This window comes from Primulina eburnea, chromosome 10, assembly GCF_022965805.1.
Source record: "Primulina eburnea isolate SZY01 chromosome 10, ASM2296580v1, whole genome shotgun sequence".
Classification (NCBI taxonomy): domain Eukaryota; kingdom Viridiplantae; phylum Streptophyta; class Magnoliopsida; order Lamiales; family Gesneriaceae; genus Primulina; species Primulina eburnea.
Genome location: NC_133110.1, coordinates 321,910 through 341,562, shown reverse-complemented (window position 1 = coordinate 341,562; position 19,653 = coordinate 321,910). Strand labels below are relative to the sequence as shown.

At 33.8% G+C, this 19,653-nt stretch overlaps 3 protein-coding genes across 4 annotated transcripts; all 3 read left to right on the top strand.

Annotated features, from left to right (window-relative positions):
- Positions 1-3,250: 3,250 nt before the first annotated feature.
- LOC140804000 (cyclin-dependent kinase inhibitor 3-like) lies at positions 3,251-5,729 on the top strand. Of its 2 annotated transcripts, none has more exons than XM_073159850.1 (3): positions 3,251-3,629; positions 5,029-5,217; positions 5,343-5,729. In XM_073159850.1, the coding sequence occupies exons 1-3, from the start codon at positions 3,352-3,354 to the stop codon at positions 5,410-5,412; spliced, it is 537 nt and encodes a 178-aa protein (XP_073015951.1). In that variant the 5' UTR covers positions 3,251-3,351; the 3' UTR covers positions 5,413-5,729. The 2 variants fall into 2 exon arrangements, with proteins under 2 accessions (XP_073015951.1, XP_073015952.1); XM_073159851.1 differs by having other exon boundaries at positions 3,255-3,629; positions 5,032-5,217.
- An 824-nt stretch (positions 5,730-6,553) lies between these two features.
- Positions 6,554-12,338, top strand: LOC140803999 (probable plastid-lipid-associated protein 12, chloroplastic). The gene is made up of 11 exons (XM_073159849.1): positions 6,554-6,849; positions 6,927-6,980; positions 7,073-7,147; positions 7,451-7,570; positions 8,089-8,280; positions 8,427-8,510; positions 8,608-8,700; positions 11,384-11,437; positions 11,669-11,748; positions 11,876-11,983; positions 12,084-12,338. Exons 1-11 carry the CDS (start codon positions 6,613-6,615, stop codon positions 12,166-12,168), a joined length of 1,182 nt encoding a protein of 393 aa, XP_073015950.1. The 5' UTR covers positions 6,554-6,612; the 3' UTR covers positions 12,169-12,338.
- Positions 12,339-15,548: 3,210 nt separating this feature from the next.
- Positions 15,549-18,529, top strand: LOC140803636 (beta-glucosidase 12-like). The gene is made up of 13 exons (XM_073159540.1): positions 15,549-15,759; positions 15,896-15,965; positions 16,053-16,109; positions 16,230-16,307; positions 16,406-16,483; positions 16,586-16,673; positions 16,765-17,020; positions 17,132-17,247; positions 17,338-17,555; positions 17,849-17,880; positions 17,974-18,076; positions 18,159-18,267; positions 18,361-18,529. Exons 1-13 carry the CDS (start codon positions 15,601-15,603, stop codon positions 18,527-18,529), a joined length of 1,533 nt encoding a protein of 510 aa, XP_073015641.1. The 5' UTR covers positions 15,549-15,600.
- The last annotated feature ends 1,124 nt before the right edge of the window (positions 18,530-19,653 follow it).

Sequence of the window (19,653 nt, the reverse complement as noted above, 5' to 3'; positions counted from 1 at the left end):
TTGATGGCGTCATTTGTGAAGTTAAAATATGATACATAAATTCGTAAAAAGAGTATCTAATTAGAGTTTACACATACATAATTTTACTCTCTAAATACTCATATCTAATTATTTGAGGATTTCAAAATATAGTTTGATAAAGACATTCACGAAGTAAAAATTTGATACATAAATTAATACAAATAAAACATATTTCGAATCCACATACTTGTTTTTATCGTCTAAAGACTCAAATTCTATTATTTGGTGATGTCAAAATATATAATTTGAAGTTAATATTGAGTGTCTTTTGATTATAAGATTTATACATCAAAGATGTGGTATCTAAATTGGTACAAATAGTACCTAATTTGATCCTACATATACTTGATTTTACTCTTTAAAGACTCGATTTTGATTATTTTAGCATATAAAAAAATATAGTTTCAAGTAATATTGAGTGACTTTTGATGTATCATTTGTGAAGTTGAATTGGATACCTAAATTGGTACAGACACTACAACAAAAATGATTTTTTACAGCGTGATATATATCAACAACACGCAATAAAAGCACTTTGTTGATGCTATTATTTGCAACATGTATATGTGCGCTATTAATAATATTAAAATTCATAAATTTGGCAGCGTGCAGAAAGATATTTTGCACGCTGCGAAAAGTCTCTTTTGTTCTAGTGAGATAGTATCGAATTCGAATGTACCAATAATTGATTTTACTCCCTAAATAAATATATTCAATTAATTTTTATGTCAAAATATATAGTTTGAAAGTATTATTGAGTGGTCTTTGATGATGATATTCGTAAAATAAAAATGTGATACCTAAATTAATACAAATAATACCTAATTCGAGTCACGAAATACTTGATTGTACCCTTTAAATACTCAAATTTGATTATTTGATGATGTAAACAAATTATAGTTTGAAGTTAATATTCTCTATGGTGTCATCATGAAATAAAAATGTGATACATGAATTGGTATGAGGAAAACCTAATTCGAGTTACAAATAGTTGATTTTACCCTTAAATACATATATCCGATTATTTAGGGATTTCAAAATGAAAGTTTGAAATTAATGTTAAGTAACATTTGATAACGACATTCGTGAAGTAAAAATATGATATATGCTTAATTTAATAATTATAATACCTGATTCGACTCCATGGATAATATCGAGTGGCCTTTGATAATGACATAAAAAAAAAGCTATTAACTTCAAACTATATTCTTTTTACACTTGTGAAGTAAAAATATGACATATTATTTATTTGATAATTACATCCGTGAATTATAAATGTGATACCTAAAAATGTGACATTAAAAATGTTTAATTTGACATCCAAAATAATCGGATATGAGTATTTATGAGTTAAAATCAAATATTCGTAACTTGAATTAGGTTTTTCTTTTATCATTTTATGCATCACATTTTACTTCAACACCATAAAAAAATATTAACTTCAAACTATATTTTTGACATCGTCAAATAATCAAATTTGATTTTCTAAATGGTAAAATCGAGTATTTCGTGGCTCGAGTTAGATATAATTTGTATTAATTTAGGTATTATATTTTTACTTCACGAATATCATTCATCAAAGACAACTCAATATTACATTCAAACTATATATTTTGGCATAAAAAATTAATTGAATTTTAGTATTTAGGGAGTAAAATCAAGTATTGGTACACTCGAATTAGACACTATATGTACCAATTTAGGTATCACATTTTAACTTCACAAATGACACATCTAAAGTCAGCCAATATTACTTGAAATATTTTTTATATGTCAAAATAATCAAAATCGAGTAAAATCAAGTATATGTAAGATATAATTAGGTACTATTTGTACCAATTTAGGTACCACATCGTTAATTCACAAATATCATCATCAAAATTTACTCAATATTAACTTCAAATTACTATGTATTTTGACATCTTCAAATAATCGAATTTGAGTACTTAAAGTGTAAAATCAAATATTTGTGAACTCAAATTATGCCTCATTTGTATCAATTTTTTAGTTCATGAATGTTATCATCAGTTCCACTCAATATTAATTTCAAACTATATTTTGACATCCCCAAATAATGGGATATGATTATTTAGGGAGTAAAATCGTGTTTTTGTAGACTCTAATTAGGTAATCTTTGTACCAATTTAGTTATCATATTTTAACTTCACCAATGACAACATCTAAAGTCACTTGATATTATTTAAATTCAAATATTTTCTTACATATTTGAAGTTTCAGAGAGCCAAATCAAATATCTGGAACCCCAAAAATAGGTATTTTATTGATCAAAATAAGTATTTTTCTAATTCTATGATTAATAAAAAATGTCTTTTTTCAAAAATTAGATGATTTGAATAATTCATCCTAATGCAATTTCAATGAAAAGACTAACAATTACAGAATTTATGATAATTGCTTGAAGATCCAGTATTTTTTTTTACACATTTGGAGTATTCAAAGAGCCAAATTAAACATTTGAAACTACAAAATAGATACTTTGTAGGTCAAAATAAATATATAATCTTATTTTATGATGAGTGGTGAACTACGTTTTTTTTAAAAAATAAAATAAAATGACATAGATAAGTTATCATAATGCATTTTTCATGAAAGACCAACAATGACCTAATTTGTGGTAATTACTCAAAAATATAGTATTTTTTTTTTATACATTTGGAGTATTCAAAGAGCGAAATCAAGTATCCAAAACCCCATAATAAGTACTTTGTATGTCAAAATAAGTTGAAATTTAAATTTAAATTCATTTCTTTACATTTATCACACACACATTCTTATTTTGTGATTTGTTGCTTCATTTAGCAAAAAAAAAAAAAAAAAAACATGTTTGGTACAACAATTTCAGCGAGATTTATGTTTATTAAATTTTTTTTAATATTAATAAAAAATAAAACATATAATTGTTTGTGGAACCTCAATATCCACGGGCTTATTAGCTAAATGACAATTGGCGCATACAATACGTCCAGTCGTTTCTCGTGGATTTTCATAACCCTGCTGCGCAAAAATGGGATATGCATTTGAAATGGATGTTCGAGTCATGATATATATCATGAGAGATACGTAAATATATCGAGTAATCTGTTCCTTTATCCGAGAAAAAATATTATAATTTACATGGTCTAATCATTGATCCGAAAATTTCAACAATAAATTGGTTCGGTAGCTCGTAAAATTGTTTTTTTCATTCTACTAGTATAATAACAGGATTAATTTAAAAATATTATATTTGGGGAGGAAACCCACAGATCCTGCTGCACCGTTCTCACTTCTCCATTCTCTGACCGTCTCCGTAGGTGTTAAGCATTAATAATGGGGAAATACATTAGGAAAGCGGAAGCCACGACTGACGTGCCCGTTATGGATTCCTCTCTCGGTGTACGAACTCGCGCCAAAACCCTAGCCTTTCGCCGCCTCCAATCTACCGGTGCAGCTCCGTCTTTGGGCTGCCTTGAGCTGCGCTCGCGACGCCTCGAAAAGTCGCAGACTTCGCGGAAAGTACGGCGAAGCTGTCGCTGTGGACGAGGAGCTTTGGTTGAAGTTGAGGCCTCTTTGGGGATAAACGTTTTGAATAGGGAAATCAGGGAAAGGTATATATTATGTACGCATGGCCTTTCTAATTGTTAAATGTTCCATCCTCTTTTTTTGTGAAAACATTGTTATTTTCATTTTTGCGTGTCAGAATCAACGTGCGGGCATCTTTTGTGACTTTTTTTACTCCGAAATTTTGGTGTAATCTGTTGAAATATCAAGATGTTAATCCTAGTTCTTTGATTTTTTTCTTTGAAAAATTTAGAGCCTACACCAAAATTTTTTCCTCAAATTCTTCGCATATTATGTCCTCCTCTTAACGGTCAACTCCGCTGAGCTCGCTCCTTCACTTCCTTTCATTGCATTCTCTCACTTTACATTATGCATGGAATTACAGCAAGTATTCTTCATATTTTTGGTGGAAAAAACCAGTATTGGGCGTTTGGAATTTTTGGAGGTATTTGACCTCTCTTTGATAGAACTCTTTCTGGGAATTTTTTGCACATGCAGCAAAAAATTATGGCATTCTTTTGTTTTGGCCTTTTAAAGTGCTCCTCTGATCTCCGTTTGGTTGCTGTTTGTTTTATTTATATATTGTTAGTTTTTTTAACCAGCATTAATTATTTATTGGATAAAATTGCATTTTTAAAAAAAAAAAACATTACTGAGACCCAAAAATGCTACAATAAATTTCAAAAACATTAGGAAACATTACTGAGACCCTTCCAACTGAGACCCAAAAATTCTACAATTTTAAATTTTTTGGATAAAATTTCAAATTTTTTTCTTTAAGAGGTATCTTCGTTTCTGCTTGGTTACATCTGATCCATTTGAGGTCCTGTTTTTTTTTCTTGTATGGTTTCAGTGCACGGATGATGATATATTCAGTATTATACTTACTGAAAATTCTGATAATAGAATGTGAATCTTTTCTACGCTGCACATCTTCTGTGACATTTGTTTCTTGACATGAAACCTGACATTAACTAAGAACATTATTTCCTCGAAGAATTTTGCTGTAAAAAGCTTATGTAAAAGGAATATGAGGAGCACATGAGTGGTTAAAATAATCACTCTTTGATTTTTACTAGATTGTACCTGCATCAATGGCTTGGAAACCTCATTTGTGACTGCATGCGTTTTGTTAATGGGGCCACACCAAGATTTCAAATATTACTCGGGGAAGCTGTTCTTGTACCATTCTCAGAGCTGGGAGAAGTGACCCCACACACTCCCTACATGAAAAAATTTGGAATTTTATTATAATTTATGCAAGCTTTCCTCATTAAATGTTTCATTGATTTGGCCCTCAGGCCTCAACTAAACTCTTTTTTCGGTTATCCGAGATCAATCATTTCCCTTTCTAATTTTATAAAGTAATGCTGCATGTGGAGTTTTTGTGTACATTACCTAATTTGGAATGTGTATGGAAAAGGCATAAAGAAATTCATTTTCCAGCAGAGACACAAGGGAAAGCACCCCTTGCAGTTCAACAATGGGTTCCAACCCAGGCCCGGCCCCTGGTTCAAGTGCTTCTAATCGAAGGGGGGCCCCAAATTCCCTTTTTATGAATGTCCCCACACCGTTTGAACTTGAGGAATTTTTCACCCATGAAGAGCAAGAACTGCAGCGCCTTTTCACGGAAAAGTATTGTACTCCATTTTGTTGAAAATACTTGAAACTTTTCATTTTTTCTTTTCTAACTTTGTTATTTGATTTCCCATGTTTTCTAAACTCCGAGGATATTTGGATTTACACTCTACCTTTTTCAGGTACAATTTCGACTTTGTGAACGAGTTACCAGTCCTGGGGCGTTATGAATGGGTGAAAGTGAGCCCCTGAGTAGAAATAACATTGTGGGTTTGTGCCAAGGGAAGATCGTATAGAGTGATGCATTTCTCGAATACTCCATCGTTAGTGGAATGAAGATTAATTTGTGCAGAGCAATCCTGCAACCTTTGGATACATGCATTGAAGATGTGTAGTTTAAACTTTAATGTAGAATAGTAGGGCTGTTAGTTTGGTGACTTAACTATTTACAAGTAGTTTTAGAGGTTGATTTCTCAGGCATTGTATTATTTAAAAGCCTTAATAAAGTCACCAAAAGTTGTCATTTGGCGGTCACTTCAATATTTATTCAGACAATTCACTTATTTTCATGTCATGTTTTGCTTTGTGTTTACATGCATTGGTAGCTTCAAATTGCGCGCCATGTTTAAGGATTAGTGCTTTCACCAGCAAACCTACAAACACGAAATCAAATTGTAGTACAGAATAGTTAGATTCTGAATTTGGAATCTGAACTCAATATGTTTGTGTATATGAATATTTGGGTTCATTGCATTATTATGAAAGTTTGGATTGATTTGGCATGTAATGGCATGTGGGGTGCAGGCCGACAGTGTCGGCCCTTAGTGTTGACTTTGACTCTTCCTACCACCCTATCCATCCATCTACCATTATATTCATTACTTTTGGAATGCAGTTTTTTTAAAATAAAAAATTAATCATAATGATCATATTATATATGTTTTGATTTTTCTAAATAAAAAATTATATCCATCAACGACGATGGGCCTCGTTGGCAACACCACCCCCCTGCTGCCTTTGTTGACATTTTAATATCATTTTGTGTTTTGTGGGGAAAAATTCTGTGATTATTCAATGTGGTTGAAAACAGAAAGGCGCTTCTGTTTAAACGTACTTGTTTTGATTTTCTATTTAAAGTCTTACTTGGAAGTAGAGAAGTTGTGCATTAAATTTTAATATCGAATATAATTATGATTAAATAGATGATTATGATTTATCCACTCATTATATATATATATATATATATTATATTATATAATGTGAAGAGTGGATAATGGTATTATTTATGTGGACAAAACTAAGATTTTATATATTTAACTAAATTTAAATTTGGAAATTAAAATAGTGTTGGGAATCCACATAGCCACGTGTTCAAAGCACAACCATCCACTAAGGAAACGGATTTCACCAATCAACCTTTGATTCAAAGAACGCAAACTTCGGTGTATTTTCATGCAAATGGCTACAATTCCAGGCCTTCAATTATGGCCCCAAAATCCCCCGACAAAGACGAAATTTTCAAGAATTATTTGCCGGAGAATCCGACGGTGTTCTCTCATCTGTTCTCTGGTCGGGCAGCAACAATCCGAGCAGATTTCCAAACCATTTACGAAAGGGGAATACGCTTTGATCAATTCTTTAATCGGGATTCAAGGTCGCGGCCGCGCCGCCTCTCCTGCGCAACTCAAGGTACCTTAGCATTACTTGTATTAATTTCATGCTGTGTCTCTTGAATGAGGTTGAATTTGGTTAAGATTTTTACGCAGGAAGTTGAAAGGGCAGTGGAGTTTTTGGAAGGTTTAGAAGGCGTCCCTGACCCGGTGAGTTGGGATGATTAATCATGAAGTGATAACAATTGAGCTACACATTGCCATATAATTTGAATCAAGTAGTTGACGTATTTAATCTGTAGACTGGTTCGAGTTTAATTGAAGGGCGATGGCAATTAATGTTCACAACAAGACCGGGAACAGCATCCCCAATTCAGGTTCGGTTTCACGTAAATTAAATGATCTTAATCTCCAGCTCAAATCTTACTGCAACGATTACTTCATCCTTTGCTAGTTGAGCGGATGTCATCATGTGATCGGATTAACATATCATGAAAATCTTTTCACAATGGAGATTTAGCAGAGTAAAAGAATTGAAGTACTTAAAAAAATAATCGTGTTTTCCTGGTAAATGGAAGTTGAACGAACTTTCTGTTAAATTTGAGATAGTGCAGTTGACTGATCATTGAAGAAGCAATCGGAAATCGATTATATGATGCAGTTTCTTTATGCTGATGCAGAGAACATTTGTCGGGGTGGACTATTTTAGTGTATTCCAGGAGGTATATCTTGGAACAGCTGACCCGCGTGTTTCCAATATAGTGAAATTCTCCGACGCTATTGGTGAGCTGAAAGTAGAGGTAAATGACTACATTTTGTGTTATCAATGTAAAGTTCTCTTGAGAAAAATGTTTTGTCTGGTAGGGATGTTCTCTGGAAGAGAATATCTTTTAGTTGTTTATTGCTATGGTTCTGGTAGCTGGACTGATGCTTCTAGGCTCTATGCTTCTGGAAAAGATTGGTCAGAGACGATGGGTTATAACGGGTTTAAATTCCATATTTGTGATGCTCGGGGTACTGATTTAAAGTCATAAAATGATTTACTCATGGTTGATTTTTGCGTATTTTGATTTATAGTAATTAGAAATACACGCGTGGATAATGAATGCCCAACAGTGTCTATGCGTTTTCAAGCCTCTTCTACTTCCACCAGTTTCAACAACGCTAGTCTCTTCACGTTTCTTGGCACTTTTTTACAGGCATCCATAAAGCTCTTGAAAGAACCTTTTAAATTATGTTTAGTCCACTATCTTATTTCACAAGGATCTACAGACAGTGTGCTTGATGTTTATTACATTATGGTCCTGTCTATGTGAAGGCAGTGGCATCGATTAAAGATGGGAAACGCATCCTCTTCCAGTTTGATAGAGCTGCATTTTCCTTTAAATTTCTGCCCTTCAAAGTTCCATACCCTGTACCTTTTAGACTTCTCGGGGATGAAGCTAAGGGCTGGTTGGACACTACATATCTGTCCCAGTCAGGAAATATCCGTATTTCTCGTGGAAACAAGGTAAAAAAAAACTCTCCCTCATTACCCTCCACAAGACATCTCCTCTCTATTTTCAATTGACATGCGAAAAGCCAACTGGTAAAAGGTTCTGTACATCCTGTCAACTTCAAGGATTTACGACCATTAGCCGCAATGATATAGTGCAGGGAACCACATTTGTGTTGCAAAAGGAAAGCGAACCAAGACAAAGATTGCTATCTGCCATTGCCAGTGGTATAGAAGAGAGAAAGGTCTGAGTTTTTTTCTGTTAAATAGTGTCCCGTAAGAAATATTATTACATTTCAAATACTTGAAAAAATAATTATTTATGGTATGGTTATTTGACAGGAAATCGATGAATTCCTTAAATTAAATCAAGATATGACGGAAAGTGAATTGGAATTACTTGAAGGGGAGTGGCAAATGATATGGAGTTCCCAGGTATTCTTCTGCATATTTTTTATTTTTATAATTTATTTTGGAAATAGGATAATATTACATGACCATAAACCCATTAGTTTATGGTAGAACAATTTATTTTTCGCAATCTGAGTAAAGGATTCACATCATGCTCATAGATTCACGTGGGTAAATACAGCGTGCTTGCTTGCTGATTTTTCCTGTTTTTCTTTGATCTCCGTAAGTTTTTCTGCCAAACTAAAATATTCTTAATCATCTGATCACAACAATATTATATGGCCTTGGTTGTGGTTATTCACTGCATATTTGTGGGTTATATTCTATTTTCTTCATGAATAGAGCGGTGTTGTGTTAACAAATAACTTGCTCAAAAAGTTTAGGGAGAACTGCTAGCTTTTTTGTCCCGTAAGTTTGATTTTTACGATTTTAGTTCTATTTGTTATCAAATTGCAGGTTTAGTAATGTATCTTATGAATTTTAGCAGCTTTAATCCTTTTAGTGTTGATGTGAAATTTCACAATATATTATATTTTATAGTTCAAACTTATAATATTACGAAAAATTATTAGTTCTAAACGCACATGTTCCGGGGTAAATGAGATATGGGCCACCCACCCATGATAATACAATAAAATCAAAATTCATCACCTTTTCGGGTGTTATTAAAAATCAAAAAATTTCCCATACACAACGATATGATCAAATAATAATATTAATCGAGAAAAAAGTACTACTCAAATAGAAGATAAATTTCCCACATCTAAGATTCTTGTCCTGATCGAATTCCAACCCGGCGACGAAAATTCCCTCTATATATATGCATGAAACCCCAAGACTCACCGTCTACAACAAATTCACCATAAGCTAGCAAATCCAGAGAAAATAAACGAGAAAGTAGTCATACTAAGAAACAAAAGAAAATGACGATCTGTCAATTGTAACACAAGAATGTATTCTTTCATGGATAACCACAACACGAATCTGCTCTCCAACCAGCCATAAAATTCAAGGCTGTGCAACGGCGGCTGTAGTTTCTTTGGTTCGGAGGCGAATCGAGGGTTTTGTTCTAGGTGTAATTAGGAGGATTATTTGAAACGTCAGATAACAGAATCAAAAACTGTTTTTTGCCAAAAACCTGCCGTTCTGAATCTGTAATCACATCTCGTCTCAAGATATGGGCAGTTTGATTGATGCCATGAATTCTTGCACAATTAATACCAAGAACAGGTGTGAGTTCTGCAACAAAACAAGAAAGTTGGATTATTAGGATTTGGATGCCGATGTGGGCGAACTTTCTGCGGGATTCACAGACACCCAGAGTCGCATGCATGCAAGTTTGATTACAAGACCGCGGGAAGGGTTCTGCTGGCCAAAGAAAATCCGTTATGTCGGGGCGATAAGATTAGGGATAGGTCTTAGTTAGATTGTTTTTCGATTGTGTTTTTTTAAAAGAAAAGTTGAATAGTTTTATATTGTGGAATCTTGGCTGCAATTCTTTCAGGCTTCAGCCATATAATCGAACTACTTTCTATGTGATTAATGAGTTTCTAGAATTGTTAATGTAAATAATTTTGACATCTAGAAAACAGTAAATAGACTACGCACATACATAACATCTTGTATGTGTCGTAAATTTAAAGGTAAGTTTATAATGAATCATAGAAACACGTACATATTCTTCTTTTAGTTACGTTGTGAGAAATTTTTACATGATCTGGAAAACAGTAAATAATCTTCAACATCTTATGTTAGTCCTTAAAAGTTATTATAATAAATCATAGAAACATAGATTCTAGTCATATATCCGACCGTAAATTTATAACAATACATGTATAAAAGCATAGGTTATCGTATGAGTCATAATCGTACAGTACTTTTAATTACTACGTGCTCAGTTTAATTAGTTGATAACTTTGACATCTGGAACACTGTATATACATTGTCTATCAATAGTCATAAGAAATGATTTTAGCATGACTCAATTTTAGTCAACTATATTTATCTCCCATATCAGTACGTACTGATTACGTAAAACTATATTAACTTCAAGCAGCATGCATAACAAAATCCAATCTGGGGGAAATTAAATGTAAAATCGGGATGGAAGATTGAAAATATTGGAGTGGAGGGAATTGGGTATGAGTGATTTTTTTTATTTGAAACAAAATTTACAAGAACACACATATACATCTCACATTAATCTTATTGATCAAATGTCGATCTGTTATCAATAGAAAGACAAATCATCCTGAGATAGGAAAATGTATTACTAAAACTGTCACAAACGACTGGAGGAAAGATCTACAATCAAGCTAACATCAGATCTGATCTGATCCGAAGTTTCAATCTTCAAGTTCCAAATCTGCAACAAAACCCACACTAAACAACCAAAAAATGAAGAACCAGCTCCTTCCGTCACCCTACCTATGCGCAGGTGAGGAGGACATAGAAAGAGCCAGAGACTGAAGTAGCTAACTGCTTACGAAAATACTGAAGGAGAGGACATAATCGAAGATTGAGAAAACGCCTACTTCTTGATTTCAAGATACATAATTCGGGTAGTCTTAACTAAACATGTTTGGGTTTTCAAGATGTTTTAGGTGATGCATGGTATTCTAAGCAACTTTTTTTCTCCCATGAATTGTAAATTATCATTGCTTTTCTTCCCAAGACATAACTGAGGCGTCACTCTCATGGATTGCAGGAAGAAACAGAGAGTTGGATGGAGAATGCTTCCAAAGGTCTAATGGGGAAGCAGGTTTCTTTATACCCATCTTCCAGACTATATATACACACGGGCAGTTTAATCTTCTTCCATATGTCATCAAGCCATTCAGTCTGGGACAATTTTTATTTTTTTAATAATAAAATATATTTATTCCAGAAATCTTTTCCCACCTGACTCCCACTATATCCGAGTTTATGTAACATTCCATTTTCTCATACTAGTTTGTTTTGCTTTTTCGTTAATGTTGTAGTGTTACTGCAGATTGTGAGGCCAAATGGAGGGTTGAAATTTCTTGCTGATATATTGTTTGGCTTCAAATTCTCCATGAGTGGGAGATATGTGTAAGTGTTTCCAGGTCAAAAATTTTGAGTTGATATAACGTTACAATATTTTAAATCAGAAAAAAATAAAAATCAAGAGAGTATTTGTGTTACAAGACTCCTAACCTTTTAAACTTGTATTTTGAAGGAAATCTGGGTTCAACATCTATGATGTTACCATGGATGATGCGGCAATAGTGGTCGGTCCATATGGGATCCCATCGGAGATGGAAGCTAGGTTCAAAATAGAGTTGTTGTAAGTAGCATTTTTCCGGCCCTCCTGTTCTTAAGTCCACATGATTTTTGTTTTAATGTGGGGGGGAAATTATTGATCTTTTTACCTTTTGAATTTATAGATACACCGATGAAAAGATCAGAATTACACGAGGCTACAACAAAATACTTTTCGTCCATGTTCGTGTTGATGGAACTAAGGGATAAACAGTTTGAAGTGCCGATAAACTAATTAAGAAAATTTATTAATATGTCGGTTTTTTAAAACACCTTATTGTTTGTATTAATATGTTCATTTTATGACTCAGAAGTCACAAACTCATAATTCATATTTGATGTGAACCTCATGGTCGGACTAGTAGCAGGCGTTTTCTCAATATTAAAATTTCGGTATAGAGAAACTTGTTAATTTAATACAGGACAAATTAAAAATTAACATAATATGCAAACTGACATTCTTCTTAGGATTACAAGTCTGACAATTGAAGTTAGTACTTCATTAATCAAACAAAAGACACTAAAGAGCTACTGAAAAGGTTCGGTATGGAGACTTGTTCTTCATCAGCTATCCCAATGAGTTCATCAACTAAGCTTGATAAAGATGAACGAAGAATTTTAATAGAAGTAACTCAATATCGAGTTCTTATTGGATCATTGTTTTATTTAACTTCCAATAGACTAGTTATAATGTTTGCATTCTATATTTGTGTTTGTGCTAGATTTCAATCTGAAACCAAACAATCTCATTTTATCGTTGCTTAAATGCTAAAATATTGAAAAGAGACTCAAAAAGTTAGGCTATGATATCCAAAAGATTCCACGTTTTAATTGGATATTCAGATATTGATTATGCATGTTGTAAATTAGATAAGAAAATCACAAGTGGTTCATACCAATTTCTCGGTGATCGACTAATATATTGGTTCAGTAAAAAAACAAACATTCATTGCTACATCAACTGCTGAAGCTGAATATTTATGTGACTATGGAATCTAAGCTTCTAAATCACCTATTTTCTATGACAACACCAGTTCAATTGAGATCACATATAACCTAGTGCATTCCAGAATCAAATATATCGATATTAGACGTCACTTCATCATGGATTACATTATAAATAAATATATCATAGTAGAGTATGTGTCTATTGAAAAACAAACTTCTCCCGTTTCAGTAGCCCGTATCAAATAGTATAATTGGTTTGAATTCATTCCTTTTAATTAGCCTTTTAAGGACATCGAATCGGTTATTTGTCTTAAAATGTTTTAAATTTTGGAATTTTGAAAATCCGATATTTACTTATTGTAAATTATTTATGATATTTGAAATTTAACCACTCACACGATGATACATGGAACCATGTGAATTTTGTGTACTTTTCAATGCCTCGTCTTCATTTTACTTTACTCTCCACAAACCTTTGGAATTCTTGCTTTTGAATTCCGAGGTAAGAATTCATCTGGGTTCTGTTGATTTTGCAGTATCAGTTACGCGGTTTATCAAATTCAAATGAATGACGATTCAATGGCATTCCCTACGATTAATGTAATCCATGGATCTGTATTTTTATTTGTATAATTAGTTTCAAGCTGTTATCCGATCAAATAAAATTTGTTTCTAATTTCTTCTCTGCATGTATTTGTTTACTGAATTATGTTCACAGTTTTTTTTTTTGGTGTATTTTTTTTGAATGTCTACTTGTTTTCTTGATTGCAAAGCACATGATTTGGATACACTGATATTACTTGGTGAGATTATTCATCTTAATAATTATATAATCAAGAAACTGAAATTTCAAACTATCATTAGTCTCGAGGTTCTGTTCTGGACTTCTTGTATTTGGTCATTTTATTTGTGCAGCTCGCATCAACAATTTTCACGGTCTGGAACTTACTCTTTTAGTCCCCCTTAGAAAAGTTTTGAAATCAAATAAACCTCTATTATTCTAAAATAGAGGTTTCACCAGTTAAATACAGCATAGGCCCACCTCAATTGAAAATTCCTTCTCTGCTGTGTGAGAATCCCAATCTAATATGGTAATATGTACGATGTCATAGAGGTGAGGTTGATATGCCAAAGTTTCTACTTTCTAGCTACTTTGATTTGTATGTGTCAATTCATGGTTCATTAATTCTCCATGTTTGTTTGAGGCCTTATTTTCATCTCATCTCAATATCTAAATATGTTGATATTGTTCCATACAGCTTTTAGTCTGAGAGCCAATTTATCATGTATTGTGATTAACATATTTCGTCTTGCCAAAACTTCGACATATTTCAATGTATTGGTGTATGAAGCCCGTGATGATGTGATAAATATTTATTCTTTCTATGCGGAAGTTTTAGTTTCCATTATATCATGCAGAGTTCTAAGTTATCTTCGTAATTTGTCTCCCAATTTTGAGTTACAATGTGCCTTCTAATCCTGCTGCCAAGTAGAGATTTCTCTAGCTTAATCCACACGGTAACATGCTTGCATATTTCACGTTCTGAGTCATAATTTTCTTTTGTGAAGAACGCATCCGTTTAACACACTTGAGATATGCATAATATAACTCCGCCCGAATATGAGCGTGCACTCCTATTTTTCGGACTTTCCTCACTGTTTTCAAAAGAGTGTTGTTCTGAGCAGAAAAGCATTCTATTCATTCTGATGTTCTCCCTGAAAGGCGTAGAGTAGTTCTGTATGGATGTTATTAAATTGTTTTTCCTTTATTTACTATATGGTGTTTCATGTTGATTCTAAAGCCAAGTGATATTAGAAGTTTGACATTATCCAATACCCATGGCAGAAATATGTAGCAACAGTGAGATACCTCCTGATCTAAATAATGGGAAGGGGTAAAACAAAAGGAAAGAAGCTGCATGTGACTCACCAAGAGGAGACTGGGAGTGGTGAGGATGAAAAGATCCCCGCACAGAAGAGAAGGGGGAGGCCGCAAAAAGCATTTAAAGATGAAATGGTCGAAGAAGAAGCTCGAAAACCCAAAGATGAAGATAGTGAGGACACATCTGGTAAAGAAATAACATCGCAAGATCATGTTAAAAAATGACAAAGAGATGGCCGAGGGAAGGAGAAAGTTAACGTTGAATCACCAAACGATGAGACCGTTGAACCAAATAAATTAAAAGGTTTTCGACAGATTAGGAATAGGCGAAAGAATAAGCCTCGTCGGGCAGCTGAAGCAACCGTTGAGTGCCACTGAAGTGAGGCTCATTTGTTTTCTTTTTCTGTTCTCGCTCTTACTTGATTTTTGGCTCATTTGTAGGATTCATTTTATTGTGGAAAATTTGGTTTGATCACACTTTGCTATTGACCCATATTTTTGTATTTTTTAGATTCCTGCTTTTAGTTTTTCCCCATTAGTTGAATATTTTTTCATTCATCATCCATCATAGTAGGTAGATCATTCTATTCATAAGGGCTGGCTTGAATTGCATGAAGTTTCTATTTTGATAAATACATGCTTCATAGTCCATAGAGAACACATATAATTTTATGTTTTAAAAAAAACAGAAAAAACTGCTCATAAATTTATATCTTTTTCGAGTATTGGGTTCATAATCATTCCTGTAGATACTATACTATACACCAATCTGAGTATTCTCTATCCTCTTGGTGCCTTTTTCAAAATCAAATATGGGAATTTTTATGGGTCGAATTCGGAATTTCTTGATTTTTACCATGTTAGTGATGTATATCAGCAATGCTTTAACACCAAACTTCAACTTAAATTCCCTCAATAGAAGCAGCTTTCCCAAGGACTTCGTGTTTGGGGCAGCATCATCAGCGTATCAGGTAAAATCGTAGTTTGACCGAAACCCGCGGTTGCGTCACGAACATGAGACAGATGAATTTTTCGAAGAAGAGTGGTGGACTGGTTACAAGAATAATGAATAAGTAGCATTTCTTGATCTGTTCTTTTCTTGTACAGATTGAAGGGGCAGCTAGTGAATATGGTAAAGGGCCTAATATTTGGGATACTTTCACCTATAAATATCCTGGTCGGTCTCTATTCTCAATATTTGTTGTCAATTAACATCTGATAAATTAATTATTTTCTTAATAATTTTTTTAAAAATAATTTGCAGAAAAGATAAGGGATCATAGCAACGGAAACGTAGCAACTGATAGCTATCACCGTTACAAGATGAATTTAAAATCAATTTGACTTATTTCTTTATTTATTATTTTATCCTTAAAATTACGGTTGACAATAATTATGGAGTTATTTTATTTAATTAACCCTTAAAATGTAATTATCTTGCAGGAAGATGTTAATATTGTGAAAGACATGGGTTTAGATGCTTATCGGTTCTCTATTTCATGGGCAAGATTGTTGCCTAGTAAGATTAATAATTTTACAGTCCGAAGGATAGCGGCAACGGATAATTATGTAAAATTGAAAATACGAGCATATTAATACTTCATTTGTACATTTCAGGTGGGAAAATTAGTGGCGGCATCAATGAACAAGGAGTTGACTATTATAACAACGTTATAAATGAATTAATTAACAAAGGTTTAAGGTCAATTTAATCATTTTTAATGTGGTTTTAGCTTATAATTTTCATTTTTGTTTGTATACGAAATAATAAATATATGCATGTATGATGTAATGTAGGTGTGGTACCTTTTGTAACCCTTTTCCATTGGGACCTCCCTCAAACACTAGAAGACCAATATGGAGGTTTCCTAAGTCCTCAAATCGTGTATGTAATGTTTAAAGTAATCTACTAGAAAATAAATTAATCGTTTTTACGGGAAAAAGTTTTTTTTTTTTTTTTTTTTTGGGTGGGGCAGGAATGATTTTGTTGATTATTCAGAACTTTGTTTTAAGAGATATGGTGATCGGGTCAAAAATTGGATCACCTTTAATGAACCCTATACATATGTAAACGGTGGCTATGTTAGAGGTGAGATGGCTCCTGGAAGGTGCTCTTCTTGGCAAAATCTGAATTGCACCGCCGGAGATTCGGGGGTGGAGCCGTACTTGGTGGCACACCACCAGCTTTTGTCTCATGCCGCCGCAGTAATGAAATACAAAGAAAAATACCAAGTACTATTATATATCGTCACATGATCTTTAGAGTTATTCTCGAAATGTATAACTTAATCATGTTCCCTATTGTTTTGAAAATTAATGAATTGATGAAATGCATGCATGCAGAAGTCACAAAAAGGTAAAATTGGAATTACGCTGGTAGCTCAATGGGTAATTCCATTCTCCAAAGAGATTATCCAACGTGAGGCCGCCGCTAGAGCATTAGACTTTAGCTTGGGATGGTGATCATTTCTATTACAGTCCAAATTTTATAGAATAAAGTGGCATTCAAATTTGTACTTGGCAATTTAACACTTGATATTGTTTTGAAGGTTTATGGAGCCATTGGCAAGGGGTGATTATCCAAACTCCATGAAATCTCTTGTGAAGGGTAGACTTCCGACATTCTCCAAGGAAGAAAGTCTAATGCTCAATGGCTCATTTGATTTTCTTGGCCTCAACTATTACACAACATACTATGCAAGAAATGTTGCTCACACAAATACAACTAATCCGAGCTACATCACGGATTCTCAAACACAAACTACTCGTAAGTCAAAAATCGTTATTCCGTTTTCTTTTTGGATTCCCAGTAATTGTTTCGAAATACTTCTCCTAAGTTCTACTCAGTCTCGGTTCTCCTTTTCCCCACGCCCGTGCCTCATTTTAGTTTTTAAAAATTCTGTAAACTGTAGGTGAATCGATTAACATCTTTATTTCTTACATAATCCATCTATTTTAGTATTTTTTTGACAAGAAAATGGTAAATCTACTGAGTGAAGTTTCTTTCTTTTTTCTTCTTAATTCCACTTCTTGTTTTTTGTTTGTTTGTTTGTTTGGTAGCTGGGAGAAATGAGGTTCTCATAGGTCCAAAGGTAACATCCTCTCTCCATCAAAATCAGAATCATTCCTCAACCCCAATACAGTTCATGTTCAAGATTTTTTAATGTTTAAAATTGACGTTGAAGGGTGCATCCGATTGGCTTTATGTTTATCCAAGGGGGATACAAGAGGTTCTGTTATACGTCAAGAGAACTTACAACAATCCAACAATATACATCACCGAGAATGGTATGCAAGAATCGAAATTCGGATACTACACATAAAAATTTTCGAAATGAATTTGACCTGAAAAGTATTTGGATATTTTCAGGCATTGATGAACCAAACAACTCCACATTATCCCTGGATCAAGCTCTTGTTGACAAGATGAGAATGGATTACTACTTTAGACATCTTTCTTTTGTTCAAAGAACAATCAAGTAAGCTTTCTCAAGAAATTTCTGACCAAGTGGATCTTTAGATGAAGCTCTCTCTATAAATTAGAGTTGTATTTGTTTTAATGTTAAATGCAGGAAAGGAGTTGACGTGAAGGGGTTTTTTGCATGGGCATTAATGGATAACTTTGAATGGAGTTCTGGTTACAGTGTCCGTTTTGGCTTGCATTATGTTGATTATAATGATGGATTGAAGAGATACCCAAAGCTTTCAGCTACATGGTTTAGGATTTTTTTGCAATTATAAATTAACAGAGGGAAAAAAAAACAAAAACGGAATATTTTATGTAAAATTGACCAAATGATTAGATGGAGATATGATTAGATGGAGATGCTATTTCGAACACCCTTTCCTGTCCTGTCCTGTCACACCAGCACCAGAATACGGCTTTAGAAGTTCATATGGCACAACTCCAGCTCCTGCCCTATGGTACAAATCTGTATTTGCATTTCTTATTACGAACAGAGCAATAGAACACGAGAGGCAGAAGAAAATTCTTCTCTGTTATTATTCATAGAAATGATCAATCATGCATATATACATATGAGTTGCATACAGCTGTCAAAAACTACCTAAACCAACTTAAACTAACTAAACCATCTTAAAGCTGACTAATCTAACAAATAGAGAGATATAAGTACATGTATTTAAAACTCCCCCTCAAGGTGGCTTGTAAAGATCCTTTATAGCCATCTTGGACATTAGCGGTGCTAAGCGAGCAATGGGTAAGGGCTTGGTAAAGATGTCCGCTAGCTGATGTTGTTACTGTATCGTTAAAAGTTTGATAATCTCTTCAAGTACTTTGTCTCGAACCAAATGGCAATCGATTTTAATGTGTTTGGTGCGTTTATGAAAAGTCGGATTTGACGCTATATGCACTGCAGCTTGATTATCACAGTAAATGGTTGCGGAATCAGTTATAGGAATTGAAAAATCTGAGAGTGAGTCATCCAAACAATCTCACTTGCTGTTGTAGCAAGTGCTCTATATTTTGCCTCTGCCAATGAGCGAGATACGGTTGTTTGTTTTTTGGCTTTCCATGACACGAGGGAATGACCAAGGAAGATACAGAACCGGGTAATCGATTTCTGAGAGTCCGCACAAGCAGCCCAATCAGCGTCACAGAAGGCTTTCAACTGTAGGGGAGATTATGCTGAAAAGAAAAGTCCCTGTCCTGGATTCCCTTTGATGTATCGGAGGAGATGATGGACAGCTTGTAAATGAGATGTGCGAGGTTGACACACAAACTGACTTAGTTTGTGAACAACAAACGAAAGATCTGGCCTCGAAAGTGTGAGATATAACAAGCAACCCACATTGCACCTGCATTAGGTAATATCCTCGATGGGATCGCCATCATTGGAATTCAG

What these genes read in the sequence shown, in the direction of transcription:
- LOC140804000 (XM_073159850.1), top strand. Translation starts at nt 3,352, where the DNA reads ATGGGGAAATACATTAGGAAAGCGGAAGCCACGACTGACGTGCCCGTT. An exon ending in AATAGGGAAATCAGGGAAAG is followed by an intron (nt 3,630 to 5,028) that starts GTATATATTATG and finishes TTCATTTTCCAG; the next exon opens with CAGAGACACAAGGGAAAGCA. An exon ending in CAGCGCCTTTTCACGGAAAA is followed by an intron (nt 5,218 to 5,342) that starts GTATTGTACTCC and finishes TACCTTTTTCAG; the next exon opens with GTACAATTTCGACTTTGTGA.
- LOC140803999 (XM_073159849.1), top strand. Translation starts at nt 6,613, where the DNA reads ATGCAAATGGCTACAATTCCAGGCCTTCAATTATGGCCCCAAAATCCC. An exon ending in GAACAGCATCCCCAATTCAG is followed by an intron (nt 7,148 to 7,450) that starts GTTCGGTTTCAC and finishes ATGCTGATGCAG; the next exon opens with AGAACATTTGTCGGGGTGGA. An exon ending in AAATGATATGGAGTTCCCAG is followed by an intron (nt 8,701 to 11,383) that starts GTATTCTTCTGC and finishes CATGGATTGCAG; the next exon opens with GAAGAAACAGAGAGTTGGAT.
- LOC140803636 (XM_073159540.1), top strand. Translation starts at nt 15,601, where the DNA reads ATGGGAATTTTTATGGGTCGAATTCGGAATTTCTTGATTTTTACCATG. An exon ending in AAATGAATTAATTAACAAAG is followed by an intron (nt 16,484 to 16,585) that starts GTTTAAGGTCAA and finishes GATGTAATGTAG; the next exon opens with GTGTGGTACCTTTTGTAACC. An exon ending in AGGTTCTCATAGGTCCAAAG is followed by an intron (nt 17,881 to 17,973) that starts GTAACATCCTCT and finishes TTGACGTTGAAG; the next exon opens with GGTGCATCCGATTGGCTTTA.